Genomic DNA, 16,457 nt, shown 5'->3' with positions numbered 1-16,457 from the left:
GGACATCTGGCTGGATAAAGCCTTGTTTCGGTGCCCTGGGTGCCCTGGGCTCCAGCCGGGGGATGGGTCCCTTCCCCTCCTGATGCTGCTGCTGCCAAGGGCAAGGGCAGCCTCCATGTCCTGTGGGGATGGCTGGGCAGACCCAGCCGGGCTGGGGGTGGGGTGGCACATGCCTGCCTCTCCTCTCTACTCCCCATCCCCTCTCCTCGCCCTCCAGGGCCAAAGCAAAGATGAGCAGGGTGAGGGCAGATGCCAGCTGCCGGCTGGGGGCTCAGAGCTCCCTCCTCTGCTGCTTTGCCCCAGGGGCCCCGCACTAGCCATGCACCCCCTGCTCACCCAGCAGCAGGAGGCACAACTTTCTTTGTCTTTGTGCTGGGGTTAAACATTTATAAGGATATATAGTGATAGTCATTCAAAAGTAAATGCTTGTCAATAGTTATGATACCATTATTTGCTATTCTGGGTGTAGCAAAAGCTGTGGTACCTGATACCACAGTGTATCTGCTAATAAACACCAGATTTTTTTTTTTAAAGAACCACCTTCCCAGGGAAGTGGTCCTCGCCCCTACCTTGGGCAAATTCAAGAGGAGGTTGGACGATCACCTGTCTGGGGTCTTGTGAACCCAGCATTCATTCCTGCCTCAATCTGTACCCCGCACACCCTTTCCCCCTAAACACTTACCTGTAGAGAGCTGCCCTCCATGCTACCCGGCTGTGTTCCACATGTGCATGCACACGGTGCCCCCTGCGTCTGGCTCCCGGCAGTCCCATGCAGCCCCTTGCAGGCTAGAATGCTGCCCAGCTGCAAAGGGAAACCCTCCATTTCTGTGGGAACCCAGGCACCCTGGGGACCCCTGATTGGCAGAGGCCCCTACGCCTGGGCCTCACCGGCCTGTGCGTTAATCTGCCTATGATCTGGCCCAGTAGCATAATTAGGGGGCGAGAGACATCAGTCCCTGGTGCCAAGTGAGGAGAGGCAATAGAATAGCACCTTCCCCCCAGGATCCTTTGCTATGGCAGGAGCAGCCCCACACTGACCAGCCCTAAGCCAGATACAGGCACCCAGCAGCAGTTGTTGACACAGGGCAAGTGTGGCTGACCACCCTCCCCCCTTATTGGGAGTGGATCTAGATTATGCCTTGGGGTCCCCTTCATTCAGCTGACTAAGGGAGACCGCTATTTGTGCTTCTGACTGAGGGAAGCATCCCAAGTTCTTGAAGTGAATCAAGTACCCTCGAGGGCTACTAGGCCTGTGTTTCCCAGGGTGCACAGAGCCAGAATCAAGCCCAGCCCTGGGTGGTGGCAGCTCTACCCCCAGGCTAGTGGGTGTGCTCCAGGAAGGGGGTCGGCCAGATGTGAGGCATCCCAGGGAGGCACTCGGAGCCTGGAAGGTGGTTGAGCGCAGTGAGGTAGGTGGCTCAATGTAGGTGGCCCCCTACTGGTCCGCCACACTGTGCACCTACCCGGCCAATGTGTAGCCTACTGCACATGCTCGGTGTGCACTCAGGCATCCATATAGCATTGTAAATCGGGCAAAGGGTCCATTTACGTGACTGGAAAACTGCCATTCAGGTGCCCAGAGGGTAACAGCAGTCTGTGGATCTAGCCAGGTGGTTGAGAGGGACTGAGGAGCAGGATGTGTCCACCACCCTTCGTCCTGCAGGCATGGGGGGATGGAGAGAGGCAAAGCTAAAGCACACTGTACAGGTTACTGTCGGGAACAAGGCTCCAACTGGTGCTCAGAGGGTGAGATGCCCACAAGTGTGAATGCCTTTGTGGATGTGGTGAAACTCCTGTTGGGTGTTTCAGTGGCTGTTCCTTGCCAGCTCTTCCTGGAAGCCAGGGACAGCTGCTGTCAGGAGCTTTCTTTGCTTCAGGGTTTATGTAAACAGCAAGTTCCCCGTCAAGGCCAAGGCCTCACCCATTCCTGGAACTGTTGAAGGAATCAGAGGAACAGCAGTGCCAGCCAGCGCCAAGTCTTTGCATGTGTTGGCAACTGGGGCTATTTGCTAAGCTCCAGCAACAGGCACGGTCCCTCCCCCAGCTACCAGGGCAGAGGGTGGCTTTGCCCCAAACATTACACTGAGAGTTATTGACACTCATCCAGAACAGCTGACAGAGAAATCCTGATCTATGGTTCATGCTCCCAGGAGCCTCTCTAGCAGAGCAGGAGCTCCAGCCACATCCCTGAGAGAGTGCAGTCCAATTTTACACCACCGTTACACTTTACCTGTGCATAACTCGGCCAAGTCACAGCCTGCTGCCCCATGGCAGCCCCACCAGACTGGTCCTTGAGGCTTGTTGCAGACTCTGCTTGATGGTCCCCGGGATGGCATGGCCTGTCTGTCTCGCCTTTCCCCCTGGTCAGCTGTTCAGAGCCAGGGCAGCAGGCAAAGGCCAAATGAGCTACTTCCATCCCTGCACAGAAATTTCTGCCAAAGCTCTGAAGAAGTCAAGGGAGCTCTTTGCTGCTCCCCTACTGGCCGCACAACCGCACAGTGCAGGAGATGCCACCACTGTGGTCTGACTTAAAACCAGCTGCCTCTGCTTTCTTCCGCACCCCAGCTCAAGGGCGAGCATTTCTGGCAAGGGGGGAATTATCCAGGAGCAGCTGCAGCTACCACTTAGGAACCCAAGGAAGCTGTCAGGAGCTCCTGGCTGCAAAAAGAAATAGTCAAGGGGGAAGAAGGGAGCAGAGGTGCTGTCTGGAGGAGGAGGGCTAGGCAAGAAAGAAGGGGACAAGCGGGGATGGATCCAGACTGCGTGCAGTGGCACAGTTGCCTCCCCGCGTTTTTGAGCACAACACCAGAGCAGCAGTCTCTAAATCAGGTCAGAGGTCTCCCACCTCCATTCCCTTCTGTGCTCAGTGGCATGTCCTCTCCCCTCCCTTCCCATTAGCCCCCTCCCCTGCCCACTGCTGTCACTGTCCCAGCTGCTTCTGCCTCCCAGGGGGTGGGAGGAGCTCCCAAGCTGCACCTGCCCTGCCCCAGCCGGGCTGTGTGGAAAGCTGTGCTCCGTCTAGGAAGGCAGGACACTGGTGGGAATCAGTATTATGCTGTATGACTGTATTTACTCAGTTCCAAGACAAGTTTTTTTCCCCCATTCAACACAGGGGAAAACAAAGCCCTGTCTTAGACTTGAGTATCAGACTGCTTCAGGGTTATTGGGAGCTGTGGGGTCTGGGGGGGTGGGAACCCCAGCTTGGCCAACACAGCAGCAGCGGGCCATGGGCTCCTTTTTCCAGCATCTGCTCATTGCTTCCCCACCCCGCTCATCTCCCTCGCTAGCAGGGAGGAGAGACTGAAAGGATGCAGACACAGGGTGGGCAGCCCCAGAGCCACTCCTGCCTGCATTGCAAGCCGCTCTGGTTATGCTCAGGTTCCTCCTCCCCTTCCTGGCTTCTCTCTTCCCCCAGGCCCTCTTGGATGGGACCAATCTGCCCACCACTTGCCTCCTCACTGCCTGCCCTCACACTGCCTTCTCCCCCCACCCCCCTGCTTTCCCCACTGCTTGCCCCCCCAAGCCTCTACTTTTTTGCTGCAGCAGTGGGGGAGGGGCAAATGTAAGATGCCCCTACAATAAGCAGAATCTAGACATGAAAAAATATAAAAATTTATAATTTTTCATGTCTAGAATCTAATTATCGATGGGGCATCTTAAATTCAAAGTTGTCTTGGATTTGGATAATACAGTATTTTGTGGGGTAGTTAGATGGGTGTTGGAATTAGTGTTTGTTCTCATGCTCTCGGGTGTGTTAATAAAAGGTCAGGCTGTAGGTTTCTCTCTTGCCTTGTTTCTGGCTGGGTGGTGATAATTAAGGGAATTGTAATGGTACCTTCATTTTGTGAATAAAGGGTAATCATTAAGGGGCCTGTAGCTGCATCTTAATTCTGTGTCTAGCTTGCAAAAGACATCCTGATCATAGATGGGATGTAGTCTTGTCTCTCCAGAAGCTTAATGGTAACAACACCTGCCTTAGAAGCATTTGCAGGGCTGCTGGCACCCTAGTTTATGATGCAAGCACATTTCTGTCCTCCACTTCTCTGCTATGCGCTGTCACAGCTCACTCTGGCCAGGACAAGGTTATGGAGGGTGGCAGAGACATTGGCCACAGCTACCTATATGGTAGACCATGCAATTGTTACTGTGCAGTCATTTAGTACTTGCATCAGGGATTGTCAACCGGGGAATTGGGGGTACTTGGAAAGGGGCTAGGGGGTATGCGCTGGCGAGCAGAGATGGAGCACCACCACCCACCACCCTGCGCTGTTGCCTCCCAGGAACAGGGCCAGAGCTGGGGGGAACAAGGGCAGTGGCTTCCCTCTGCGTGCCGCACAGGAGCCGCCCAGCCAGATGGATGCGGGTGGGGTGGGGTGGGGTGGGGTGGGAGCTCGCACACGGCGGCTGCTGCTGCCATCCACCACCCCACGCCACCATATACAAGGCACCCCCTGCTCTGCATCATGCCGCTGCCCCCCCCGCCCCTCCCACTCTGCCAGAAGTGTAACCATAAGGTTGAAAACCCCTGTACTAAATGACTGCGCAGTAACCGTCATTACTGCGCAGTACTGTGGACGCATGTTTTTTCCCCAGTGCTACTCCACAGTAGTGTCATGAACATCATAGTTAGTGCCCAGCAACGCTACTGCACAATAGCAACGAGCTACGGTGCAATAGCTCATTGCTACTGTGCCATAGTGTCTCATGTAGACGCGCCCACTGGGTAGCACCATTCTCCTCTCAGTGAATGCCTAGGGACCAGATTTTAGGTGATTTAGAATAACAGAATCATGTAAATGAAGGTTGGAAGGGACCTCAGGAGGTCACATGTAGTCCAACCCTCTGCTCAAAGCAGGACCAACCCCAACTAGATCATCCCAACCAGGGCTTTATCAAGCTGGGCTTTAAAAATCACCACCTCTTTAGGTAACTCATTCCAGTGCTTCACCACTCTCCTAGTGAGAGAGTTTTCCTTAATATCCAACCTAAAGTTCCCTTGCTGCAGCTTGAAACTTGCTGCAACTTGATGCTACCAAATCCCCCCTCAGTCTTCTCTTCTGCAGACTAAATAAGCCCAGTTCCCTCAGCCTTTCCTCAGAAGTCATGTGCCCCAGCCCCCTCACCATTATGTTGCCCTCCACTGATGTCTTTCTGTAGTGGAGGGCCCAAAACTAGACACAGTACTTCAGATGTGGCCTCACCAGTGCAGAATAGAAGAGAATAATCACTTCCCTCAGTCTACTGGCAATGCTCCTACTAATGCAGTGCAGTTTGCCGTTAGCCTTCTTGGCAGCAAGGGCACACTGTTGGCTCATGTTCAGCTTATTGTCCACTGCAACCCCCAGGTCCTCTTCTGCAGAGCTGCTGCTTAGCCAGTTGGTCCCAAGCTTGTACTGGTGCGTGGGATTCTTCCATCCTAAGTACAGGACTTTGCACTTGTCCTTACTTTTGGCACAATTTGGTCCTTACTTTTAACCCTACCCTCTGGCGTATCTACTACTCCCCTCAGCTTGGTGTCATCAACAAACTTGCTGAGGGTGCACTCTATGCCATCTTCTAGATTGTTAATGAAGATACTGAACAAAACTCCATTTGATCCTAACTGCCAACTAGACATCAAGCCATTGATCACTATCCATTAAGCCTGATAATCCAGCTAGCTTTCTATCCACCTTACAGCCCATTCACAAAACCCATGCGTCTTCAGCTTGCTTCCAAAATGCTGTGGGAGACCATCAAAAGCCTTGCTAAAGTCAAGGTAGAATATGAATGGCTGTAAGTTATCAGCACAGCACAGAAGTTATAAATTGGCTGTCACATCCGGAAATCATTCAGAAGGAAGATACAGCTCTGTGACAGGAACTAATTAGCTGTTGACCTGGATCAGTGGGCCCGTGGATCTCGAGGACCCCAAGGACTGAATACCAGGGGTCTTCCCGGTACCTCTCGGACAGCGCCGATCGGGGACACCTGACTTCACTGAGCTTTGTGGAAAGAGAAACTTGTCATACATCAGGCATCAGAGGGGACTGCCGATAAGTTGCCAATGCAAATTGTTATTGTCATTATCTGTCTTAGTACACTATGTGTAGTTGTGTTTTTGTTAAGTCAATAAACCTTTCTTCCCTTCTATCCCCAACTATACTCTCAATCCCGAACCCTCCACAGGCAGCTGGGACAGTCCAGCTTTTCTAAATAGTCCTTAACCTGTTCTTTCACCACTGAGGACTGCTCACCTCCTCTCCAAACTGTGCTGCTCAGTGCAGTAGTCTGGGAGCTAACGTTGCCTGTGAAGATGGAAGCAAAAAATGCATTGAGTACTTCAGCCTTTTCCTTCTCATCTGTCACTAGGTTGCCTCCTCCATTCAGTAAGGGACCCACACTTTCCCTGACTCTCCTCTTGTTGCTGACATACTTGTAGAAACCCTTCTTGTTACCCTTCATGTCCCTTGCTAGCTGCAACTCCAGTCGTACTTTGGCCTTTCTGATTTTATCCCTGCATGCCTGGGCAATATTCTTATACTCCTCCCTTGTCACCTGTCCAACTTCCACTGCTTGTAAGCTTCCTTTTTGTGTTTAAGGTCACCGAAGAGTTCTCTGCTAAGCCACGCTGGTCGCCTGCCATATTTGCCTTTCTTCCTGCACATCAGAATGGTTTATTCCTGTGCCCTCAGTAAAAGTGGGGCTAAGAATGGTATCAAAGATCTGGTTAGTGAGACTTGGGCCAACTGGCAGCTCGTGGGTAACAGAAGAGTGTTCAAAAGCTGGGCATGGCTGGCCAGCTCATTCAGCTGCAGAGCAGGCAGTAAAACTGTGCTGTCTGCAAAAAAAGCTGAGTCTTTTAAACACCAGTAATCAACTGTTCTCAGTGAGCGCATCTACACATGCCTATTTATGTGCAGCAATTAGCTCGGGAGCTTATCACTTTGGAGCTTATTGCTGCTGGGTGAGTGTCCGCTTGTGTGCCCAGGATCACAGCTTGCTGAGCCGGGGCAGAGCAGGCCCAGCTGGCAGGGATTCCTGGGGGTCATCCTGCCAGCTTGGGGCTGCTCCTCTTGGCTCAACATGCTGCGGAGGGCCTGGCTGGGGTATGAGGGTGCTTTAGTGCTGGGCTAGCTGGCAGGCAGCCCCCACAGTGCAGCACCCTTGTGCCCCAGCCTTACCCTTCAGTATCTACATTTGTGCTGCTGCAGTTTTTCACTCTGCAGCAGGATAGTGCTTGTATTTCCAATTACTATCATGCTATGGAGTAAATTAGTTTACCCCAGCCTAATAGAGGCACACATGTAGATGCCAAGATGTTTACTGCACAGCTAATTAGTCTACTGCACAGTAAATGTCTCATGTAGATATGCCCGTTGTGGACAGAACTGATCCAGAAAAATCAATGTAAAGGTGGACAGTGCTTGGGGAGGTAAGGAGGTCTTGATACAAACTATCCCTTTGCGAGCGTACAAACTTCTGACACTTCTCATAGAGCCTCATTAGCGACTGTTTCTTTCAGAGGGCTCCAGGCAGCTGTGCTGGTGTCTCTCCGGCCACCACAGGAGGACGCTTGCTTTTGTATGCCTTTTCCTAGTATGCGGCTCTCAGGTGTAGTTTAGCAATTCAGGTGTCTAATCCCTGGGAATTAAGAGAAGGCAGAGCTGAGCCAACATGCACAAAAGTCCAACTTTTTGTGCAGCAAAGATTTTCATTTTTCAGTTCCTGCCTCTTCCAATAACACCACAACAATCATAAAAGTCATTTCATTTTTATTTACATAATCACATGGTGTATTTCCCCTATGACACTAGAACGTGAGAGATCAGAGACAGACCTTCCAGACTCCACAAGAGCTACACATCTCCGCTGGGAAGCAGGAGGCCCTAGAAAATTCAAAAGGCTGGTATCGTTTTACAGGGGCATATGCAACAACTCTCATGACTTGGCAAATGCCAGAAGTACAAGGATGCAGCAGGAAAAACAGAGCTACAATCCCAGTGGGAGAGGTGGATCCACAGCCCTCCCTGCTCTGGACAGGGACTCTCAGTTTATACAACTGTCTTTGTGCCAGCAATGACAGGTTTCCTATCTGAAAGACTGGTTATATTAACATGTCACATGGATGTGCATATGACAGTGGACTATATTGTCACAGTTATACCTGAGCTAATGTGTCAAAGAATCTGCTCTATCAGCTGGTTGGGTCTGAGGTCAAATTTCTTTTAAAGTTTCTCTTATTGACAATAGAGAATAAAATGCCCCAGAAGTGCAGATGTCTCCACACAGGAAATGGAGTCACCACATCACACCCCTGGTGGAGCACGGAGCAGAGGTGTGGAAAACACTGATGAGGAAAGAGGTTTGGACTGGGCAGCAGCTGCCAGTTAGGACCTGCTGTGCCTGGAAGCAAACAGGAGCATTTTCACATAACCTAGCTGTAAGTGCTAGTGGATGTTGTGTAACACTAATGGACCTGGGCAAATCTTTGGAACAGCCTGGAGCTTCCAGGAGTCCACACAGGCTTCTCTGAAAATGCTGCTTTCATACCAGGACTAACAGGATTTGGATTGCCACGCAAAGCCACACAGTAGCCCTGAGGCCTCCTTTTAACAGCACAGTGAAGATCAACAGGGAGATCAACAGCAATGTCAGAGGGCGAGACAGCCTCTGGAGAGTCAAGATATAACCAGATATGGGAGATAAACGGAAGGCTACTGGAAGGGAAGAGGGCAGGAGAGTAGAAAAAAAGAGCTTTCTTGGGAGACAAGGAGGAGACAGGCAGCAATGGCACGATGGGCCCAAAACTTCTGTAGCATGTTGGTGCCAAAAGAACGGCAGTTCCAAGAATCAAAAGAAACTTGTTCACATTAGGAGAGGAGGCTTCTCAGGCCGTGATGGAAGTACAGAACTCAGCTAGAAAAGAACAGAGCCTGTTCTGCCACATCCCATCATCAGTCAGAAAGACCGCAACAGGGCAGATGTAGGAGGAAAGCCCAGGCCCACATCAAAGCTCTGGCCAGCTGGAGCCATTCCAGCAGAGAGACCTGACAGTCCAGCATGACTGATGAGGTCCGTATTGCCAATCAGAGAGGAACATGGTAAGAGTCTCTAAAGGGGAAGGATCTAGGCTCACGGTCAGGTTGGAGAGAATGGGAACTGGCACTTGGGGTTTGGAATCCAGCCGAGCAGGAACTACAGGGCGAGTCCGCTCGAGTCCTATTGCGGGTTCGGCAACTCAAGTTTCAGAACCATTGTGTACGAGCATCTCTCATGAGGGGTGTGTAGCACCACAACCCAAACCTGGCCGAGAGCAGCACCAGCAGTCAACAACAAGCTGGCCGGTTGCTGAGCCAGCTGGGCTGAGTATATAAGCCCAGGCCCTTCATTTGGGCTCTGGCTGGCTGCTTAATGTCTTACATCCAGTAGTAGCTTGGTCCTGCTTCTGCCTCAGCTCCAGCCCTGCTCCCACCCTGGATCCCAATACCTCACCCCTGCCTTTCTTGTTGTGCATCTGGACTCCGCAGCTCTTGACCTTCTTCTTGACCTGGAGTGCAGATATGGATATCATGTTGGAGTAGACATGTGACTCTGACTACCTGGTTCAGACCCCTTTGCACAATCTCAACCACGGATCTGGATTCCCCGGAGGCTAAGGTACTTTATTAATTCCATATTCCTCAAGATTGCTCATGCCCCCTTCCTTATACATGTTCTTTGATATTTACCTTTAGAACTGAAAGGTCCAGTTCTCAGACTCTTGCTGTCCAGAATACCTACCCAGCCTCGCTGCTCCCGCACACCTACAGACCAGCAACAGGTTCTGGGAGGCAGAGAAACAGAACATTCAATACAGAAGGGATTATTTAGGGATCACAGAAGCAGGGCAATGGATGGGGATGAGACAGGTAAAAGGCCAAAGACAAGAAGAAGGATATTTAAACTAGCTATTAAAGAAGAATCACTGGAAGCAAAGTCACAGGGCAGAACTGCCACCAAGAGGTGTTAATGGCCATTTCCTAAATGCATTGGAGAGAAAACTGGATGCAAAGGACGCATGTAGAGGAACTCCAGCCATGGGCTAGACCTAGAAGTCCATTCTCCTCTGAATGACTGTGTGGTCAAGGGCAAAACTCAGGCAGATCTTTTAGTGTCTCCCTAAAAAGAAACACCTGGGGCTGCAGAAGAAGTGCATACAGAAGTTTAATATATAGTAGGGCCGTCCAGCTGGTGGCTCGCAAGCCTCACATGGTCTGAGAGGTGTTAAACTCTGCATCCGCCCACCACTTCTGAGCTCCCACCCAGCCATCTCTCCCCATCACTCTAGCCACAGCAGCAGTCAGGGGCTCTGGACTATTCTGCCAGCTTCTGTTTCCTACACCTGCCCCAGAGGGTAACAGTGCACCAGATCTGGCAGTGTATTTCAGCCTGCGGCTGGTGAGTTGGGGGGGGTGGGAGGCTTCCCATGTGCATGCATGGTTGGGGCTACCACCTACCACCCCGTGCAATGAAATGGTGGGGGGAACTGCCTGCATGTGGTGAAACACTGGGGTGGGGAGGACTGCCCAGGGACAGTGACATGGTAAGGGAAATGTCCACATGCACAGTGGAGTAGGGAAAGGGGCTGCCCACCTTGGGGAGTGGCACTTGGCTTGCACACTTGTGGCCTGCACAGGGTGCGGCCTCCAGCTACTGCAAGTGGGACAGCCCTGCTTTAGGATTATAAGTGGGGTTATACTCAGAAGGTTGCTGGGGAGGACTAGACCCTTTCTAGAGCATATTCTTACTACCATCCTGTTTGTGTTTTTTAACCAAAACAATGTTATCCAGTCAGCACTGCTGAGCACAGCCAGCTGTAGAACAGGGCTGTTCAACTGGGTTCCTGCCCAGCCACCACTCTCCCTATCACTCCAGCCTCCTTTTCCCTCCGCTGGCTTTCACTGCCTGGCCTGGCCCCAGGGGATAGAGCAGTGCAGCACAGCATGGCCCAGGAAGCTGAGAATGAGCCTGAGTCTGCATGGTACAGCATGGGGACGGGATGTCGGCGCATGGTGCGGCTGCGAGAGGGAGGGCATGGGCGTGTGGTACAGCTGTGGGGGACAAGCTGGGTGCTGGGTGGCCTGGGGGGCCTGTGGCTCACCCTGGTGCAGTCCATGAGACATTCAACCCCCAGTCGCGTAGAAGTTGGGCAGCCCAGATACATACAGCATTCTGAGGCTTCCCCTCCCTGCTGCATGGGCCACACGGTGTGGACGTACCCTGTAAGGTACATGACTGACAGCGTCACTGCATCGTTAATGCTAGTTTGTGTTTAACTTACAGAAGGAGAAAGGCCTACCATAGAATCACAGAAAAGCAGGGCTGGAAGAGACCTCAGGAAGCCATCTAGTCCAATCCCATGTTCAAGCCAAGATTAGCTGTGACTACAACATCCCAGCCAAATGCTTGTCTATCCTGCTCTTAAAAACTTCCAGGGATGGAGATACCACAACTTCTCTGGGTTACTTGTTTCAAGCCTCATAATGAGAGTTTTTCCTAATATCCGACTTAAATTTCCCTCGCTGCTACTTGAGACCATTGTTCCCTGTCCTGTTACCTGGGTCCAAGAACAATAGTTTATCACTACCCTCCATGTAACAAACTTTCAGGTATTTGAAAACTATTTTCACTTCTCCCCTGAGTCTTCTCTTCTTTTGACTAAATAATCCCAGTTCTTTTAACCTTTCCTTGTAAATCCTATTTCCTAGACCTCCATATTTTTTTTTGCTCGCTTTGACGCTTTCTAGTTTGTCCAAATATTTCTTGAAGTGCAGTGCCCAAAACTGGACATGAGAGGCCTTACAAGTGCCAAAGGAAGTAAAAGAATCACTTCCCTTGCCTTACAAGTGATGCTTCGATTTATACAGCCCAGTAAGCTACTGTCTTCTTTTTTTTTTTTTTGCAAGATGAGCGCACCATTAACCATTGGAAATACAACCAGCAAACCCACTCTGCTCTTTTAGAGGCAGCTACAGCTCTTCTCCTCACCTTTAAATACCAAATTTGGGTGCCTTGAATGGACCGTCCCTAGTACTTACAATGATTTTAGAATCACATTCTTTAAGCACCTCCACAGTTCTGTTTAGCAGGAGCACTTTCATATCAAGAACTAAACACATCAAAGGTCTAGGGATAAAATGATGATGGTGGTGTTTGGGTGGGAGTATTTTATGAGCTTACTGCTGCAAGTGACAAAGTGTTCTTGTTCTAAGACTTGTTTTGAAAACTCATAATCACAGCATTTTACAATAAAAAAGGTCTTCATTCAGTATTATGTCATTTTACTCCTGGTATTATAATTATTAAAAACACAACTTTTGAGAAAGGACAGTAACACCATTAAAGAAAATTAAGAATAATAGGGAAAGCCTTCTGCAACCATATCAAAACCCATTTAGTGCAAAGGTGAAGGGAATTTTCACAAGGTTCAATGAGAAGTGTTCTTTATATGCTCATTTTGAGAAAAGGCATAGATTCAACCTCTGAATGAGATCAGGCTGCCAGCTTCTATACTGAAGCTTAGAACACCATCTATATTAACACAAAGGGACTGGAACACAATATGCACGACCATTAAAATAATATTTATATATATATATATATATATATATATATATATATATATATATATATATATAAATGAGAGAGATTTTCCACATAACATATTCAGTTTTAGGAAAGAGTCCCAACTGATCAGCATGTTTTGCTTTCTGTCACTATGGGTGCAGAGCCATTCTGGGCCACTGCACACAGCAGACAGTTATCATCTGCTTGTCTGTCTCAATATAAAGTATGAGCTAACTGCAAAGTCCCTTTGGTTCGGATGACTGTTTTCTTGAGGCTCCACAGCTGCCACATTTCTTGCACGCAGAAAAAGATTACATCTGCTTTTCTGTGGAAGTTCCCGAAAAGATGTGCTCATCTTTGCACATCTTGTGCACATCTGTCCCATTTGGGAGGACGCCTGGTGTGGGACGATTCATACGGTGGTTTCGTCTGCATTCTTCTTCATGAGCTTGGCAGAGAGCAGGGAATGCTGAACTGGATGGGGGCTCCTGGAGTCTGGAATCATTAAGCGGACTTTCTGATTGGTCCTTCTCCACTCCGAATAAAGCTGGCAATGATAGCGGAATGAAACCTGATGGACAACAACAGATCGGCCTAGTTAATGAATACCGGGGCTTGCTATGGACACTGCAGTATAGACAGAAAGCAAAATATTTATGCTTATTAAAGTGCAGTGTCAATAAGAACCAATGGGAGTAAGGCAGCTGGAGCAGTTCCCTCCAGCATTTATTCCTGCACCTTTTTCTCACAACCCCCTGAAGCCAAGGGAGCCAATATTATGCCCGAACTGACTGGGATACCTTCCTCATGCTTGAGTTCCTAAGGCCTTTGCTGAGGAATTTTAACAACTGACTGAAAACTAAGGACCAAGGTTTAAAAAAAAAACCCCCAAACCTGCAACTAGAGAAATCAAGAGCTCTGAACAGCCATGTACCGAGAATCTGCTTGATTTGGTTTGCCCCAGTATGTTCTGGTGTCACCAGAAACACTCTACAGAGACACCACTAAAGTACAGGAGTCCCTGCAAGAAGGTACTGAAAAGGAATCTTAGGTCCCTGCCACACATTACATATATAACACAATTAACTAGTTAATCATGCAATCAATTTAGACCAGCTATGTATGCAAAGTAATTATCATGCCATAACATTGTCCATCCAGGTATAAAAAGAGCCAACAAACTACAAAGTTAGTGCTTGAAAATGTAACAACTTTATAGCTGGCTCCTATCCAGGCTTTATATGAACATGTGGCAGGGCCCTTAGTGCTAAGCATGGGTTATGCAAAGCACCATATCTGGGCTTGCAGGCAGCTCACTTCTAGGGCTCATGTCCCCAGGGCATTTTGGCAGTGAGGATATTCAACTTCCCCTTCAACACTCCCCAAGGCAGATCTATGGCAGGATTAGGAAAATAAGCCCTTCTGCAATTAAACGCTGTAACTGGTTAGGTATCGATGGATCTTGCCCTCTCCCTCCATTTTAAAGCTCCTACCCCCCTTATCTTCATGCTGGGACTTTTCTTACTCCTTCAGCATTTCCTCATTTTCCTCTGAACACATTCCCAATTCAATGAGGCCTTGCATTATGATCCCCTGCTCAGGCCACATCTCAGCCTAAATCTAGAAGTGAGTTGCCTGCAGCAGAAGGAAAGGGTCCCCAGGGGCAAACTGAGACCATGGATCCATGGCTCCTGCAATTTCAAATCGGGAATTTTGAGCTGAGTCTTTAAACAAGACTGGGGCTCCCAAATTTGAGGATGAGGGGAGCACCTTTCTCTTATCCAACTACACCACTAAATGCAGGTTTTCTCTTGCCTCTTGCTAGCTTTTCTCTTTCTTTCCGAGTGGCCTAGACAGCCCCACATAAGTGTTTTTAGCAACAGGCCATACCACAGAAGAGAGAAGGGAAAGGATTAACAACATTCTCCCACAAAGTAAAGATCTAAATCCAGAAATACACAGAAAAGCAGAAGCGAAGAAGCTAGACAGACAAAAAGAGGGGAACCACAACAGAGGAAGGGACCCATGCTAAAGGTAAGAGAAGGCAAAGAGCCAGCAGGAGTGTCTGGGAACTTTTTCTGACTTCGGCCACTTCGCTCTCACAGCAGAAATGGAAAATTAGACCCAGACTGGCAGATCTCACATTCATACTTGCTCTCAGCCCTGCCCCCAAACCCCATGTTCTTAACTGTCTGCTTTAGTTAGCATGCTTCAGAAGAGGGGCAGATGGGAAATCTTCAGAGGAATCAGCTGACAAAGCAAAGAATAACTAGAGTGGTGAGAAATCATGTCAGTTAGAGATTCCTAGTAGCTGGTGGTGCCTTGTTAACTTCAGGGAAAGGAAAGCAGCAGCAAAATGGCAGTGTTAGGCCAGGTCAGCCTGGTTAGCCACCAGTCATCCATGAGACCTCTGTGTAGTGACTTATAAAGGGCTGCTGTGCTGAGACCAGGGGCATGGACAAATGTACATTTTAGCTGCTTTAAAAAGGGAAAGAGAGCTGTTCTGCTCAGAAAGGGTGCAGTAGCCATTACACTGTAACTGTACTTTACACCATAACAGCTGAAACTGTTATGCGCTTGAGCCTGTAGAGATACAAGTTAGCTCAATCACCCTAGCTTTAATTGTGGGTTAAAGCTGGAGTGGTTTTGCTCCATTTGTGTTGTTATGGGGTCATGCAGAACTAACAGCTGCATCCTAACAGTCATGGGTTCACTATCATGGGTTTACTATCTATGAGGTGCCTCCTGAGTCTGTGGGGGGAACCCACAGGTGCCGCCAGAGCACTGTTGGCGATGGGGTTGGATCTGGAGAGCTCCCGCAGGCGCTGTCACTGTCGGGGGGGAGGGGGGACACATGCCCCCCCCTGGTAACTCCCTTACGCATTGCCTGTGCTAACAGTTTTGGTATCCTTTGATACTGATACAATTGTTAGATCTGTTCACACCCTTAAAACTACATTTTCTCCAGTAAGAAGAGGTGGGCAAGCCTCATCTAGCTGGGCTGGAATTTTATTTTAAACAGATGTTTCTGTAGCAACCAACCATCTCAGAGGCTTTCAGAAGTTTCTCGTGCTAACTCCCCACTGGAATTTCAGCAATCCCAGCTGTCTCCCTTCCCACCTATGCTGGAGTGATATGATGAATGGAGCAGATGGACTCCTGGCTCTTCTGCATGTCAGCTGGCCTACCCCATACAAGTGCTGATGCTGTGGGTGTGACCCAGCCACCGTTGTGTCAGACTAGACACACTGCCCAAAGGCAGTGCCATCCCCATGTCAGTAAGTTTGTAGGCACAGGCAGTTGCTCACTGTCAAATGTCACTGACTTCAGTCTACAATTTTAACATTTCACATATTCAAGGGGAACAGGCAAGAGTTTGGTTCTGTACCAGGGGCTGGATAGTTGGAGGGGGTGGCAGGTGGGACAATGCCTATGTCTCAGTCCTAGGAACGAGCTCTGGCTTCCAAAATCGGAACCCTTCCCATCCCCTTTTGAAAGTGAAAGGGCCATGGGTGTGAGTGCTCTGTGGCATTTGGCATCTGTTACCCTCTACCGTGCACTCACCAGCGTCCAAAGGACATAGATAGTAAAAAGTGCTATAGTAAGTGCTATGAGTCCAATGGCCTCCAGCCGGCTGTTGAACTGTAAGTGATCCTGTGCTCCACGAAGACACAACCAGCCTGAGATCGCTGCCAGCGGCGTAATGAACAGAAAACACACCATGTCGCAGAAGAGAGTCCTCTTCTCATTTCGAGGACCAGGATCCTTCAGCCACTACAAAAAAAAAAAGGAGAGAGGGAATTAATCTGTGGCACAGAGGGCTAACGTGTGTATGTAATAAACAGGACCTGCTATTCTGCAGAGGAAAC

General features: G+C 49.5%; 1 protein-coding gene across 3 annotated transcripts in view; it reads right to left on the bottom strand.

The window, feature by feature from the left end:
• Nucleotides 1-7,737: 7,737 nt before the first annotated feature.
• Nucleotides 7,738-16,457, bottom strand: part of MARCHF2 (membrane associated ring-CH-type finger 2) — a 102,988-nt gene continuing 94,268 nt past the window's right edge. For all 3 annotated transcript variants that reach the window (XM_059719562.1, XM_019491228.2, XM_006275425.4), the window contains 2 exons: nt 16,153-16,362; nt 7,738-13,159 (listed from right to left, as the gene is read on the bottom strand). In XM_059719562.1, coding sequence (XP_059575545.1) covers nt 13,001-13,159; nt 16,153-16,362 — 369 coding nt within the window. In that variant the 3' untranslated portion in view covers nt 7,738-13,000. The remainder of the gene's footprint in view (nt 13,160-16,152; nt 16,363-16,457) is intronic.

Source organism: Alligator mississippiensis, chromosome 16 (genome assembly GCF_030867095.1).
Source record: "Alligator mississippiensis isolate rAllMis1 chromosome 16, rAllMis1, whole genome shotgun sequence".
Classification (NCBI taxonomy): Eukaryota; Metazoa; Chordata; order Crocodylia; family Alligatoridae; genus Alligator; species Alligator mississippiensis.
This window is presented reverse-complemented; position numbering and strand designations above follow the sequence as displayed.